Source organism: Doryrhamphus excisus, chromosome 13 (genome assembly GCF_030265055.1).
Source record: "Doryrhamphus excisus isolate RoL2022-K1 chromosome 13, RoL_Dexc_1.0, whole genome shotgun sequence".
Classification (NCBI taxonomy): domain Eukaryota; kingdom Metazoa; phylum Chordata; class Actinopteri; order Syngnathiformes; family Syngnathidae; genus Doryrhamphus; species Doryrhamphus excisus.
The window spans coordinates 11,189,334-11,203,850 of NC_080478.1; the positions used below are offsets into that span (position 1 = coordinate 11,189,334).

At 40.0% G+C, this 14,517-nt stretch overlaps 1 protein-coding gene across 8 annotated transcripts in view; it reads left to right on the forward strand.

Annotated features, from left to right (window-relative positions):
* Positions 1 to 12,365, forward strand: part of eml1 (EMAP like 1) — a 46,813-nt gene extending 34,448 nt beyond the window's left edge. For 6 of the 8 annotated variants that reach the window (XM_058090194.1, XM_058090197.1, XM_058090192.1 and 3 more), the window contains 20 exons: positions 526 to 654; positions 783 to 811; positions 2,053 to 2,079; positions 4,684 to 4,813; positions 5,427 to 5,576; positions 6,093 to 6,162; positions 6,250 to 6,357; positions 6,438 to 6,533; positions 7,200 to 7,334; positions 7,406 to 7,505; positions 8,327 to 8,478; positions 9,631 to 9,756; positions 9,839 to 9,970; positions 10,158 to 10,225; positions 10,324 to 10,412; positions 10,587 to 10,684; positions 10,796 to 10,883; positions 11,199 to 11,294; positions 11,370 to 11,500; positions 11,598 to 12,365. In XM_058090194.1, coding sequence (XP_057946177.1) covers positions 526 to 654; positions 783 to 811; positions 2,053 to 2,079; positions 4,684 to 4,813; positions 5,427 to 5,576; positions 6,093 to 6,162; positions 6,250 to 6,357; positions 6,438 to 6,533; positions 7,200 to 7,334; positions 7,406 to 7,505; positions 8,327 to 8,478; positions 9,631 to 9,756; positions 9,839 to 9,970; positions 10,158 to 10,225; positions 10,324 to 10,412; positions 10,587 to 10,684; positions 10,796 to 10,883; positions 11,199 to 11,294; positions 11,370 to 11,500; positions 11,598 to 11,723 — 2,080 coding nt within the window. In that variant the 3' untranslated portion in view covers positions 11,724 to 12,365. The remainder of the gene's footprint in view (positions 1 to 525; positions 655 to 782; positions 812 to 2,052; positions 2,080 to 4,683; positions 4,814 to 5,426; positions 5,577 to 6,092; positions 6,163 to 6,249; positions 6,358 to 6,437; positions 6,534 to 7,199; positions 7,335 to 7,405; positions 7,506 to 8,326; positions 8,479 to 9,630; positions 9,757 to 9,838; positions 9,971 to 10,157; positions 10,226 to 10,323; positions 10,413 to 10,586; positions 10,685 to 10,795; positions 10,884 to 11,198; positions 11,295 to 11,369; positions 11,501 to 11,597) is intronic. The other 2 variants (XM_058090193.1, XM_058090200.1) reach the window with 1 other exon arrangement.
* The last annotated feature ends 2,152 nt before the right edge of the window (positions 12,366 to 14,517 follow it).

Consider the following 14,517-nt stretch of genomic DNA (forward strand, 5'->3'; position numbering starts at 1 on the left):
CCGTGTTATAAGACGCATGCTAAAACATACATACGGTTGAAGTGCCGAAGAATGACTGAGGTGGAGTGAAGAATGCAGCAAACAAACTTTATTTTCTTGTTCAACATGAACTCACACTCTTAACTGCAGCAAAAAGAGAGACCAAAAACCACAACAAAATGGTTCTTCCCACTGCCTGAATCGTTCGGGTGCCAACACCCTCAACTTGAATAGCACTAGATGCTCTACAAAAAAAGGCAACTGAAGCAAAACCATGAGTTTTTGTGAGTTTAGTTGAACTTTGTTCTACTATATAACAATACAATACAATTAAAGCAGGTACTGTACCTCAGCTCTAGCTCCCCTGCTTTCCTCCGTGTTCACGTCAGATTCGCCATCTAACAAGCGGGTTCTCTCTCATCATTGTCGGAGTCATTCGTCGTGATGTAGTCCTCCCAGCAGCACCACTGTCATTGTGTCAATTTTGCCATCAAACCTGATCTACAGTATCCAACTATTCACTGTCTATCTGCTGTCTCCCCTCAGCACCGTGAGGAGAGCCAACTCCAACGAGCATGTGGGTTCCCTCACACGGAAAGATTCTGGCGACTCCAAAGGCAACAGAACTCGCGCCGGATCCACTGGAAGCAATTCCAGTGGCAAAAGAAGTGACAGGTAACAAATGTCTGAGACAGATGAGCAAGCTCTTTTTAATGAATGCCCACCAAATCGAACAAAAATGTCCATGCTGGAGATGTGCATGGGGGATGTGCTGATTGACGGTTTGCTCATTTACTTTACAGCAAGCAGAGGGACCCAGTGTTCAATACAGGTAAGAGCTGAAGCCTCGTGGCTGTGCTATTTTATAGCACCACAATCAAATTTAATGTAGGCCTGTTAGTCGCATGTCAATGTAGTTTTAGGTGAAAAATCTCATTATTGTGGAATTTCTTCTTCCGTCATTCTCTTTTATGAACTTCATTCATCACTTTCATCATTTTCATTCATGTTGTATTTTGGACAATTTTTTTTTACATTGTTTCAATTAAACATTCTGATGTGGACAAAAAAGTTTTTTTGTTTTCAAAGACTTGATGTTGTTGTGCAGGTTTGGCCTCTCATAGTAGCTATTCTCATTACGAGAATAACAGCAAAATCTCATATGCTGTAATAACCTCTAAACAATACCGGAAAACCAGACAAATGGTCCTGAATACCAAATAAGAAGAGCATTGATTGCACTTCCAATGTCAGTGTGCTATTGATTTTTGTGTAAATTGAACTGCTAATTTAATTTTGGTGAACATAGCTCCAGATGAGGCAGTACCTTTTTGCAAAGCATCCATCGACTCCAAAATTGCAATGCCATACTATCATTAAAATAGATAATCGAATTGCACAATATTTTTAAATGACATTATTTGTGTAGCTTCAAGGAGGACTCTAGTGGTAGTGACATTATATATTAGTTATATTTCCAGAAGGGACAATGGTGCTTGGCCACACTTGGCCACAGCATTAGGCATACCAACACATCCAATTCTGTTATCATGTACGATACAGTGTTGAATCTCATTACATAGTGTTTATCAATGTGAGCTTCAGTGCTTATTGCAATCGCATTTGAACATCATAATACTCGGTTAGCCCAGTGGCTAAAAAAAAAAAAAAAAAAGATCAAACTGACAGCTCCCATGTCTGTAGCTGATGGATGGGAAGTTGATAATGCTCCAGCAGGCTTTATTTTAAGATTTGTAGCAAAGTTCTACTTTAGGTTGATTACATTTGTCTTTGGGTTATCACAGGCAAGATTGCAATTATTAACAATTTTACCAATTTAGTGTGTATTGTATGTATTGGTATCATGAATTGTATTGGCTTTGACACAGCATAGACTATGTTCAGGCGCTATAAAATGAGAAGTGATCCATACACATGACGTTAGTAACATTAAGGAAACATGTTTTGATTACCACATGGAGTCAGAACACGCACTCACATGTTGTGACAAGCCAGGAAGTGAGGGAACCTTCAGACCCCTCACCTGGTGCTTGTGTCTCTCTGTGTACAAAGGGATGCGACGTGTGACCCACTGCAAAGGTATGCCCCTCCCCTATTACACCCGCTTTTGCCTTCCCATCACTCCATCTCCCAGGCTTCATAGCTCTTTGGACACTACTGATCATTTTATTTCAATCAGGATAGATGCTCCACTGCATCCAAAATTGTGTCCTTAAATGATCAGAGAACTGTGAAGACAGGAGCAGGAGTGGCTTACTAAGCTGTCAGTGTGTTTGCTTTATTGTTTTGGGAGTATATTAACAGACACACATCCACATGCAGACAAACTAGCTCACCGACACCCCCACTGTGACTATACTTCACACGTGAGCCTCACTTCAACTCCACTTCAGACGATATTCCTTCAGAGTGTCTGCCTTCCTCGCCATCCCTTCGTTGCCATAGTAATGACACAAATATTCCACCCGCACGCGCTCCCTCGCTGTTGAGCTTTGTGATCACGCTGCAGTTTGAAGATTTTAGATCTCCCACTGCCCTAGTTATTTGCATTGCAAACAAGCTCATTTTTTGTCTTGTGTTTTTTTAAGTATTTTTATTTGAAGGTCCCTGCAGTTAAGTACTCACAATGATGAATGTGTTATTTTAAATGCATTCTAAAACCAAATGCATTTCATTACAGATACAGATCTTTGTGAGATCTTAATCTTGTATCTTTTCAAGGGACAGCAAATGAAACTTGATTTTACCTTAGAGTAGTCGGTGTACAATCTATATAGCAGTATACTGTAGATTCTCAAATACTCTCAACCCGGGGCCCACATTTTCCAGTGGTCATTCATTGGAACCCACCAAGCATTATGTTTTTTTGCTCATGCCATATTTGTGCATATTAATACACATAATTAAATGTCCAATATGCATGTTAGAGGACTGTATTAAGGGACTTTATTAAGGAAAATAGGGTCAACATGATTAAAATTAAATTAAATATCATAATTGTACCATATAACATGGGTCGCAGTGTTATCCACATCGCCACATCTAAGTGGTTAGCATATTGTCAACACATAGGGAAGACCTGGGGAATCTCCACTTGGACTGCTCTGGAGTTTTCTTCATGTTGTCCCTGTGGGTTTTCTCCGGGTACTAACTTTCCTCCCACATTCCAAAAACACGCTAGCTAGGTTAATTGATGACTTTTAATTATCCATAGGTATGATTATGAGTGTTTGTGTGTGCCCTGCGCTTGGCTGGTCGACCAATTCAGGGTGTACCCCGCCTCTCGTCCTAAGTCAGCTGGGATAGGCTCCAGCATACCCGCAACCTGAGCAAGGATAAGCGGCATATCAGATCAAATCAGATATTTCACTTGGAACTGTGCAATGAGTATCTACCAAGGCGGAAGATGACTAAAATTTGCCCAATTTTACTATAAAGTCCAATTTTTAAAATTTGTATATTCACTAGAACCACAGAGGAACCACAGCTGCCCAGGGCCTGCAGCACTCATGCAACCCTAAAACCCTCATCATGCTTGACCGTAGGCAAGCCACAATTGTCTTGGTGCTCATTTGTGTTGCCAACTATTTGGACAATAATGGGCTTGCTGAGTTATTTTCAATTATTAGTGCATTTATACAACTGTACAAGCTGTTACTGTTCAGTTTCTGAGAGTGCCTTTCTCTATCTGTGCCCCATTATTGGATAGTGGCGATTAAAAGTGTATGTGTTTATTGTAGCTCCTTCCTCAACTTTCCTATTGTATTTAGACGTTTCATATTGCTTTATTTAGCCCCACGATGACAGAAAGTTTCTAACTTATTTTACTGACTTCCTCCAACCCCTCTTGGTCCCTGTTTGGCCCATGGCAACCTTCACACACCCCTCTCCATGATCTCCTCCACCATCCACTAGTCACAGTACAGATATACCTCAGCCGCTCTGCCATTCCGAGGACCAGGAGTGGCGGTCCTGCAGATTCTGCCATTATGACACGTGCAGGAACAACCCCACGCCAAACCCCAGACGGCACCAAGGCCAGTGTGGCCAGAAAGAGAAGTGCTGCCAAGGTGTCACCAGTCAGAAAGACTCCAAGTGTTAGGTTCCAGTTGAGGAACACTGAAAGTCAGTCAATGCACTCGGCCCTCAATACACCAAGTTACCGCAGGCCCTTAAAGTCTTCCAGCCAGTACTTCCAGATATGTTATTGAAATAGCTCTGAAATACAGTTGTGATACACACAATTATAGCAGATATGTATGTACATAATATACCAATTACCAACTGCTCTTAAAGAAGATGGCTAATAGTTTGTCCTTGTTGTTTACATTGTTTTGCTCTGCTGTTTAATGCATGCGTTGCTTTTTTCAGTTTTATTTTATTTTTTGCATTTTATGTTGTTTAACCTGTGCTGTGAGCCAAATGTGTGTTTTTTTGTTGTTCCAAGAGTGTTTGAAGTGACTAATAAAGTCATTTTAAAAGATCATTTGTCAGTCATTCCCTTAGATAAAGACATATAACAATACGTAGTTGGGAAAATCAAATCCTTTTCCTCATAATTCATCACCATCACTCATTTTCATACTACATGACAATAACCAAACCATCAATCATTAAAATAATACTGTAATACCACCTGATGTTTTTTTCATCTAACTGATCTTCTCTTGTTTCTTTTTCCAGAGGAAGGTTATGTGAAAATGTATTTAAAGGGCCGCCCCATCACCATGTTCATGCCCAAGGACCAAGTGGAAGGCTACTGTCTGGAGGCGAGAGCTGACCTTCCACTCAACAAGCTTAAACTGGACTGGGTGTATCCTTTTTTAACAGCTTCTTTCTCTGTAAGCAAGAGGGAGAAGAAAATTATGTGGTTGCACCCAATGTTGTCATCTAAAGGGACACAGCTGGTGATTGTCATTTTGTCTTATTTATGATAAAGAGATAAAGCTGTGTGTTGTTCAACTGGGGAAAATCCCAAGGGGCGGGTAAAGTCAACAAATAGTTAATGGGACGACAATTGCTTGAAGGCTTTATAAAAATGCATTTTATTCATCTTTTAGGTTCACCCTGAAATTTCACCTGAAAGCTTAATATTTCTAGCTTTTTGTGAGCTGTGTGTAATGTGATTTAAATTAATCTGTACCCCACACTGCCATTTCTATGTGGAGTTTGCATGTTCTCCCCATGTGTGTGTGTGTGTGTGTGTGTTTTTCTGGGTAGTCCCGTTTCCTCCCACATTCCAAAAACATGCATGTTAGTTGGAGACTCTAAATTGTCCATAGATATGAATGTGAGTGTGATATGCTCCAGCATACCCTAGTGAGGATAAGTGGCATAGAAAATGGATGGATGGACATGCCCCACACTGCTTGTGGATATTATTTTATAGACGATATTGTTGTTTTTTCTCCTTGACCCTTATCCAGATACGGTTATCGCGGTCGAGACTGCCGCTCAAATCTTTACTTGTTGCCGACTGGCGAAACTGTGTATTTCATAGCCTCAGTGGTGGTCTTGTTCAATGTGGATGAGCGGCTGCAGAGACACTACACTGGACACACAGACGACATCAAATGGTGAACACAATACACAGTACCTTCTTGCAAAGTACTTGGTGGCTTAAACATACACACATTATGGTGGCATTACCCTTTCTCACAGTCATTTCTGAGATATCCAGCCAAGACATGTGACTTTTGTCCCCAATATACAGGTTCTTAGTGAGAATTCTATACCCTAAAGTATTCTAATCACAGAAAGTAGCTTGATAGCCCTTGCTTATCCCTATTTCCTCATGCAGACTGACTGAATCAAGCTGTCTTTGGCCTAATTCATATTGTATAATGAACGCTCAACCATGATTTTGTTATCATTACGCTCCAGGGGTAACTAGAGTTCAATGAAGAGGAGCAGTCTTTGAAGTTGCTCCAATCACCCCCCCCCCCCAACTGTGAATTTTACATTTTGTCCACACACTTATTCATGGTGCTTTCATATTTTGTTTTTTTCATTTTTTACAAGCATTTCTCTTGATGAATTGATGCAGACAAGCTTCCTCACTGTTTTCATATCTGTTTTCACACCTTCATCAGTTTGGCAGTCCACCCAGATAAAATCACCATAGCAACCGGACAGGTGGCTGGCACCTCCTCAGAGGGTAAAGTAAGTTGAGTCTCGCTTTTGTAATGTTTTATGTTTACATATGTTTTACTTTGTTATGATAGATGATTTTTTTCCCTCCCCCGTCAGTTGGCTCCACATATTCGTGTATGGGACTCTGTCAGCCTCAACACCCTCCATGTTCTGGGGGCAGCTTACTTTGAGCGAGCCCTTGTTTGCCTGGCTTTTTCCAAGTCGGTGAGGAAACCTTACAAACATGGCAGCATTTGATTTTTTGTCTAAAAGTCGGCTTATACTGTCTATTGTTTACATTCTAGAATGGAGGAAACACGCTGTGCGTTGTCGATGACTCGAGTGACCATGTGTTATCTGTTTGGGACTGGCAGCGAGAAGACAGACTGGCTGAGGTTAAGGTGAGTTTTGTGTGTTTGCTACTCTCTCTCTCTCTCTGTAGTCAGGTTTACCTTTATTTTGAAATTAGTATTAGTATTGTTTTCTTGATTTTGATCTAAAATGTGTCATAATTTGCTGAAAAACTGGAATGGAGGAAGCCTTACTTCTTTGCTGGGATGCCCAGTCAGTTGAGAAAAATACAAAAGAACAATTTTCCCCCAAATCTGCTAATGTTAGTGATGTTTAAAGCATGTCATGCTTTATGACACTTACATTGTCATTTACATTTATTTCTGTGTCTCAGCAAGCCTAATCAATAACATAGTTGCAACTACAGCCTGCACGTTCCTGTATGTATCTAACTACAACCCACAATCGTTCATCCTCTTCAAAATGTTGCAACGGATGTATAATTTCCAATAAAACAAACACATTGTTTGTTTCTTTCGGCTTTTTCCTGATTACGGAGTTGCCACAGTGGATCTTTGTTGATCCGCATTGTGATTTGGCTTGAACCCTTTATATTCCGGATGCCCTTCCTGATGAATACTGATGATGCTTACTCGTGAAGATTCGAACCAGGGGCGTCCACTCCATAGTCCAGAACCACTACTCCACACATAATGTTACTATATCATGTATCTTTTCAGCAGTCCATTAAAACTAAAATTGTCTCGTGTGTTCAGAGTTCCAACGAGACCGTCTTTGCTGCGGATTTTCATCCGACTGACAGCAACATTCTGGTGACCTGCGGCAAGTCCCATCTCCATTTTTGGAGTTTGGAGAAAGGCATCCTGGTCAAAAAACAAGGACTTTTTGAGGTAAAACATCCCGTCTTATAGCTGTGTCATACTTTACATTCAACTGGTGTGTGCTTGTTTGTGTTTTACAGAAACAGGAGAAGCCCAAGTTTGTTTTATGTGTGACATTTGCAGAAAATGGAGACACCATCACAGGAGACTCTAGTGGTAACATCTTGGTGTGGGGTAAAGGTAAATAACAGTTTTAGACTTTCAGGTAGATGATCAATGTGCCTATCAACTAGAAGTGTCGCAACTGATGACGCAACTCATGAGACAATTCACAAGATTGTTCCACAAGGACAAGACAAGATTTTAACATTAATTTGAACACATTGAGCATACTGGCTTGTTCCTGTTGATGCTCATAATATTCCAATCCGCGGGCTGTGGCATTTGGCTTTGTAATCATTTTTTTTCCCTCCTAGTTTTTTCGACATTACCTTGTATTGCTCCTGTGCTGCACTCTTTGTGTGTGTGTGTGTGTGTGTGTGTATGCTAGCGTCACTCCCCCCATATGTATGAAGCAACTGTATGACTGACAAGAGGTCTCACTCTGTTGTTCTATAAAGCATCTAGGAATGCCAGCCAATGCATATAGTGAATGCTCTTCCTGCCTGTTTGGAGGCGAGAGACATGCAATATATGGAGGCTGGCAAAAAAATTATCAAGTTCATTTTCATTTATTGTGTGAATAATTAATTCATTATTTTTATGAGAGAAATCTTGTCACATTTTAATCTTGCGAGATCTTCTGAGACAAGATCTGGTGACACCCCTGCTATAAACTCATTATTAGCTCCACAGCTAACAGAACAGAGTCATCCTGAGTACATTTAGAAGAAAAGACACACTTCTCCGTGTCCCTCTCCTTCCAACATAATCTCTCACTGATCCAGTCTTATTGATCCACCTGCCTGTCTTTTGGCCATTATCCCACCCAGCCTCCAGCAGTCAGACTTTCTCTGGGCTGAAAACGTCTCATTGCGTCTTATCTCATCTCTGTCACGCAGGCACTAATCGCATCAGTCATGTCATCCAAGGGGCTCACGAGGGCAGCATCTTTGCCCTGTGCATGCTGAGGAACGGGATGCTGGTGTCTGGAGGTAAAGACTGCCGGCTCATCTCTTGGGACAGCAGCTACCAGCAGATCCAAACATTGGAGGTGCGATATCAACTGCTTGATCATTCAGTGTCTACATATAAGCATGTACTGTATGAGTGTGTGCAAATTACTTCTGAGCAGCTCATCATATTCTTGGCCCAATCAGCATGCTTTGATTACCAACATTTACTCTTTGTTGTGTAGCAAGAAGCTGCCCTACTGCCTGCAGCGGAGTTTGCAGTCTGTATATATGTACTGTGTTTTCCGCACCATAAGACGCAGTCCCAATTACGGGGTCTATTTCTGTACTTAACACATACATAACGCGCATGTTAAAACATGTGTTCTTCAAAAAAAGGCAATCAATCAAAGTCCTCATCTTCTGTATCCGAACTGAACAGTTGTCAATCAAACTCCGGGTTCCCTCTTGTCATTGTCGGAGTCAGTCTCGTTGTCACATTCAGCAATAATGCTGGCTTCGCCAAAGCTCGAACAATAGTTAAACCAGATACCCAAGCATCCACAATACATTAACATATGATGGTGTAACTCACCCGTCGTTGCCATAATCACATAATAAATGCATGTGCACCATGTCAAGCCCCACCTCTCTGTTATGACAGCAGATGGAAGCATAGTTTAGAATCAACACACAGTCACACTGAATCTGACGCTCTTTTATAGTTAATATAGTTAGGATAAGAAAATGGATGGCGAGACGCTCCCCTCTGGCAGGAGGCTGCGGTCCATCAGGACCAAAACCTCACGCCACAAGAACAGTTTCTTCCCGTCTGCTGTCAGCCTCATCAACAAGGCCCGGAACCCCACCTGACACTCTTCACACCCCACCTCTGCCTCATCCTGCCACTTTGACACTTTGACACTTTCATTGTATACGTTACATTAACGCTCAGTTTGGACTCTTAGAAAAAACAATCAGACTGCACTTCCGGAATAACAAACAAAAACAGACTGTGTACATATATTTATACTGTTATTCTGTATATTTTGTATTTTCATATTTTGTATTTCATATTTTGTATCCTCATTCTTTTTTAATAGATGTGTATGCACCTACTACACCAAAACAAATTTCTAGTATGTGTTTGATCATACATGGCAATAAACCTTTTCTGATTCTGATAAAAGTAAAGGAAGCTGTGCATTAAATCACTAAAGTTTAACTCATTCATATTTTACTTGTGGCTGCAGGTGCCTGAATTTTTTGGTCCCATCCGGACTGTAGCAGAGGGCAGAGGAGAGACTGTTCTCCTCGGAACCACAAAGAATTTTGTGTTACAAGGCACCTTAGATGGAGAGTTTCTGCCTATTACACAGGTAATGCAGGGTAACTAACTCATTTAACCTTTCTGTAAAACTGTTTTAATTATCTTGTTTCTTCCTGCCTTTTCCTTTTTAGGGTCATACTGATGAATTGTGGGGTTTGGCCGTTCACCCGTGTAAGCCTCACTTTATCACCTGTGGGTATGACAGGCAAGTTTGTCTGTGGGACTCCAGTTCACATCAGCTCATCTGGAGTAAAAACATGGACGTAAGTAGAGTCGACACTGCCCCCTGGCGATCTTTGTAAGAATCACATCTTAATTAAGGCTACTCCATCTCCTAGTTGGACCTTTTCTAGTGTATTTGAAATGTACAGCATGTGTGTGTAAAGTCTGTATCATTACATTGTTGTTTCTGTTGTTTAATTGTTTCAACGTGTTTCCTAACTGTAACAGGACTCTGCCCAGTCAGCAGACTTCCATCCATCTGGAGCTGTGGTTGCCGTAGGAACCCAGACTGGCAGGTAGGTAGGGGAAGCCCTACTTGAAAGAGACACCATGTTTAATATATGTCACCCTTAAATTAATTTATGATGATTTTTTTGTATGGTTGACCCTTTAGGTGGCTGGTACTGGACACTGACTCAAAGGATTTAGTCACTGTGCACACAGATGGAAATGAACAAATTTCTGTTATGAGCTTTGGGCCAGGTTTGCACTTTTTGCCATGTTGTAATAGAAAATTAAATGTGATGCATGTACTGTGCAAGAAGAATGCTACAAATACTAGGCTTCAGGTGCCTCGGAAACTAGTCCAGTTTTTAAAGTTTTACATTTCTGACAGCTATGCTTGGTATTTATTGCTGATATTTCTTCATGTTTTAGATGGTAACTTCTTAGCCATCGGCTCTCATGACAACTACATTTACATCTATGCTGTGGCAGAAAATGGCAGGAAGTACAGCAGAGTGGGGAAGTGCTCGGTCAGTGGTGTTTACTTTGCAATTAGATATTCCATGTTTCTACTTTGTATTACGATATCATATCAAATATCAAGTTTATATTGTTTTTTTTTTTGTCAAATTTTGTTTCAGGGTCACTCAAGTTTCATCACCCACCTAGACTGGTCAGTGGACTCCCAGTACCTGGTGTCAAACTCAGGAGACTATGAGATACTGTACTGTAAGTGCATTATCATACAGTTGACCATAAACATGCTAGTGTTCACTCAAAATGAATCATGCACATGCAATGAAGGGGGCTAACACGAAAAAAAACAGTTACTCCTGTAGATATGTACATTTTTATTTTTTAAGATGATTATTGAATATTATACTGTTTAATTTTGATCCTAAAGTATATGATCAAATATGTGGACACACCTTTTGCTGCAGTAAACCATGGTAATAGTAGCGTCATGTTATGGGTCTACATAAGTGCTGTCGGCACTGGGGAGCTGCAGTTCGAGTCAAATAAGGATGTTGTGTGTTTTCCCAGGGATCCCATCCGTGTGTAAACAGGTGGTCAGCATGGAGACCATCAGAGATATTGAATGGGCCACACACACCTGCACTCTTGGCTTTCAGGTTTTCGGTACGTGGCTTCTTGCACTCCTTTTTTTTATTTTTTCCTGTCAGTCACGAGCCCACACGAATGCTCTTCCTTCAGGTATGTGGTCTGATGGTTCGGACGGCACTGACATCAATGCTGCCAGCAGGTCCAATAATAAGAGCCTTCTCGCTACGGGGGATGACTTTGGGAAGGTTCATCTCTTCTCATATCCTTGTTCTCAGTTCAAGGTAATGCTCTGTCCTCTTCTGTGTTACAGTGTTAGTACCAGTCAATTTCAAAGGTGGCTTATGTACTGTAAATAATACATTTATTTGTTCGTTTCAGGCTCCCAGCCATGTTTACGGATGCCATAGCAGTCACGTGACCAATGTGACCTTCCTGTGTAACGACAGCTGCCTGGTGTCAACGGGAGGGAAGGACATGAGTGTGATGCAATGGAGGATAGTCTGAGTGACCAGACGAGAAGGTTGGAAAAACTTCCCTCTGACGCTGACTTTCAGCTGAAGCTGCACTACAAGAAGACTGAACCAAACTTCAAATGAAATGCCTAAAATATGGCTCTGGACTGAGGTGAATTTAAAGACGTTTTCTTTAGCAGGTCTGCTTTCAGGTCCCTTGATGAGGTGAACTGGTGAAGTGTTTTAGTGTTTCTCCTTTTTTTTCTTCATTCAATCACACTACAGATAAAAAAAAACACTTAAACAAACCCTGACCTACACTGTAGCCCATTCACACTATAAGTGGAACAAATGTAACAAAAAGAGCCAAAGGCTTACTCTTTTGGCAGAAATTGTACAGTTCTTTGTGCCACAGCTTAGGAATTGAAGGTTTCTTGGACTGATGATAATCAAGCCAGAAGAGGGGTACTGTATTGGAATGTGAAGTAATAATTTCTAAACACTCAGGAAACCTCTGGAATAGTACGATTCCCCCTTTATCATGAAATCATGACATAAATATGACACATTCCCATAAAACCTTTTACTGAAATGCACATAATATATTGGCAATTACAACCCAACCTTGTACAACAGGCAATTATGATGAATTAATTGCATGGTTGGTTGCGTTTCTTGAAAAAAAAAAACAAAACACTTTATGTCATGAATAAAACACTTTATTGCTAAACAAAATGCAGAGAGTGGTAGAGAGGCTTTAAACTAATTCAAGGGTTGAATTATTCCCACTGTTTGGTTTGAGAGGTTTTTGTCATATTGGGCTTGTTTTGTTGAGTTCTTCAATGAATATTATCTTTCTATTGCAGCCATAAAGTTCAAGGATGAGACCGTATCACTGTAATGTCTGATGTGCACCATCAGTCAGGGCAAGAGATTTAATTCATCTTTGACTTTTTTTATTCTTTAACAGTACAAATAATTGATAAGTACACATTGGATCTATTTATGAAGGGTGGTACTCCATTGAGCTTTTCGCGAATCGCTAATGTTTCCATTCAACCCTCCGATCTGCTAAATCATCTACTGCAAGGTAACATTTCACACATGAAAGTTTGTCTGATTGGAGTAAAGATTGTGAGGCTAATGCTGTGAACTGGAATTTGTCTTTGCTTACAATTACCAATGAACATTTAACATTTGTCTGGCAGTAAAACCAAATAAAACTCCTAAGATTCTGCGTCAAAATTGTCAACCCTCTTTTGGCTCATGTTTTGTTGAGATCTTACTCGGTACTGAAATAGGATCAACACTGTCGGGATGGTTTGACATGCAGGCATACATTCACTCTCATTTACTTGTATAATGTATAAATTTGCACATGTACAGTTAAACACAACAGTCGTCATAAGTGTTTTTCTTTTTTGGTGAACATATCCAATGTTTAAGTTGTCTATAGAATAATCTTGATCAGGAGTTACTAAACCTTCTTGTAGAGAATCGAATACAGTTACCCCAGAACCTGTTTTCTCTCCCATCATAGGAGCTAATATTCAGTTGATTATGACATGACTGAAGTTCGCTTCGACGGGTTTTTCTTTATTTCTCACAAGCACAAGTTCTCTTCACCTCATACTTTCAAAACCACAGGTTGAGATAATGCTAAAGTTGCCAAAATCATACATTTAGATTGATAGCGGATATGAAAAAGTCATCTCCAAAATCTGTCATGTATGAAAATGGTTAATAATTACATCAAGTCAGCCATTCAACTGATTAAAAACAAAAACAATATGAACTAAATTATGGTTAGGGTGTGAATAATGTTGGGCTTAACTGTATATACACTTGGTATATACCACCGTAATCTGAGATTCAAAGCAATTCCAGAAGTTGTGTTTTGATAAATTGATTGGTGTATCTCCACACATTTGACCATTTGCAACTCTGTGAAAAAATTAGGGCACTGCAAATAATATTTAATCTAAAAATGAATCATCAGACAAATGGTCAATGGTTTATAACCAATTAGCAGAGGTGGGTGATTGTGTTTTGCAAGTCTCTGGTATTTAATCTCAAATCCGCAGTAAAGTCTCATGCCCAGACAGATCAAATCCAAAATCCTTAAAAGTCATATGCAGTGTTTAGTGTCTCACAAATAAAATGTATTTTAACAATTTAACAATCTATTGAATTTGACAAATACAATGAATGAATTTGAAGTGTTTTATTTTTTTAAGTAAAATAAGACTTGTGTGACAGAACAAGAGTGTGAACAGGGATTTATGTAATCCACACATTCCACACATGGATCTTAATCGGGAAAATATGTTGCCTTGTTGCCAATTATATAACAATCATGTTGGTTGACCACATTTTACTCAACACATTCAATGTAAATATCAAGTATTTTCAAGTCATCGGAAAAAAGTCTGAGTCAAGTCCCTAGTCATTAATGTCAAAGTTCAAGCCAAGTATTTAATGATATAGCCAAATCAACACTAAAGTCATCAAAATTGTCACTCAAGTCCCCACCCCTGCCAATTTGCTAAGTCCTGTCCATGTCTATGAACAGACATTTTGCTTGAATTAGGCCATATTTTCCAAACACGCTTGCTCACATTTTATACACAAGTGCTTGTCAGTCCCTTTAAAGGTGTGTACCAAATTTCATGCTGATTTAGCCAAACACCTTAAAGTTACAATAGGTCTTTTTTTGGGACTATGAAAAGATTCAAGTCAATTTTACTCATGGGGTTTATTGACAGCGCCACCGTGTGGTGTATTTGTCACTAAAAGAACACAGGCAACACTGTAGGTTATGAAGGTACGGCTTTTCGCCACAGGTT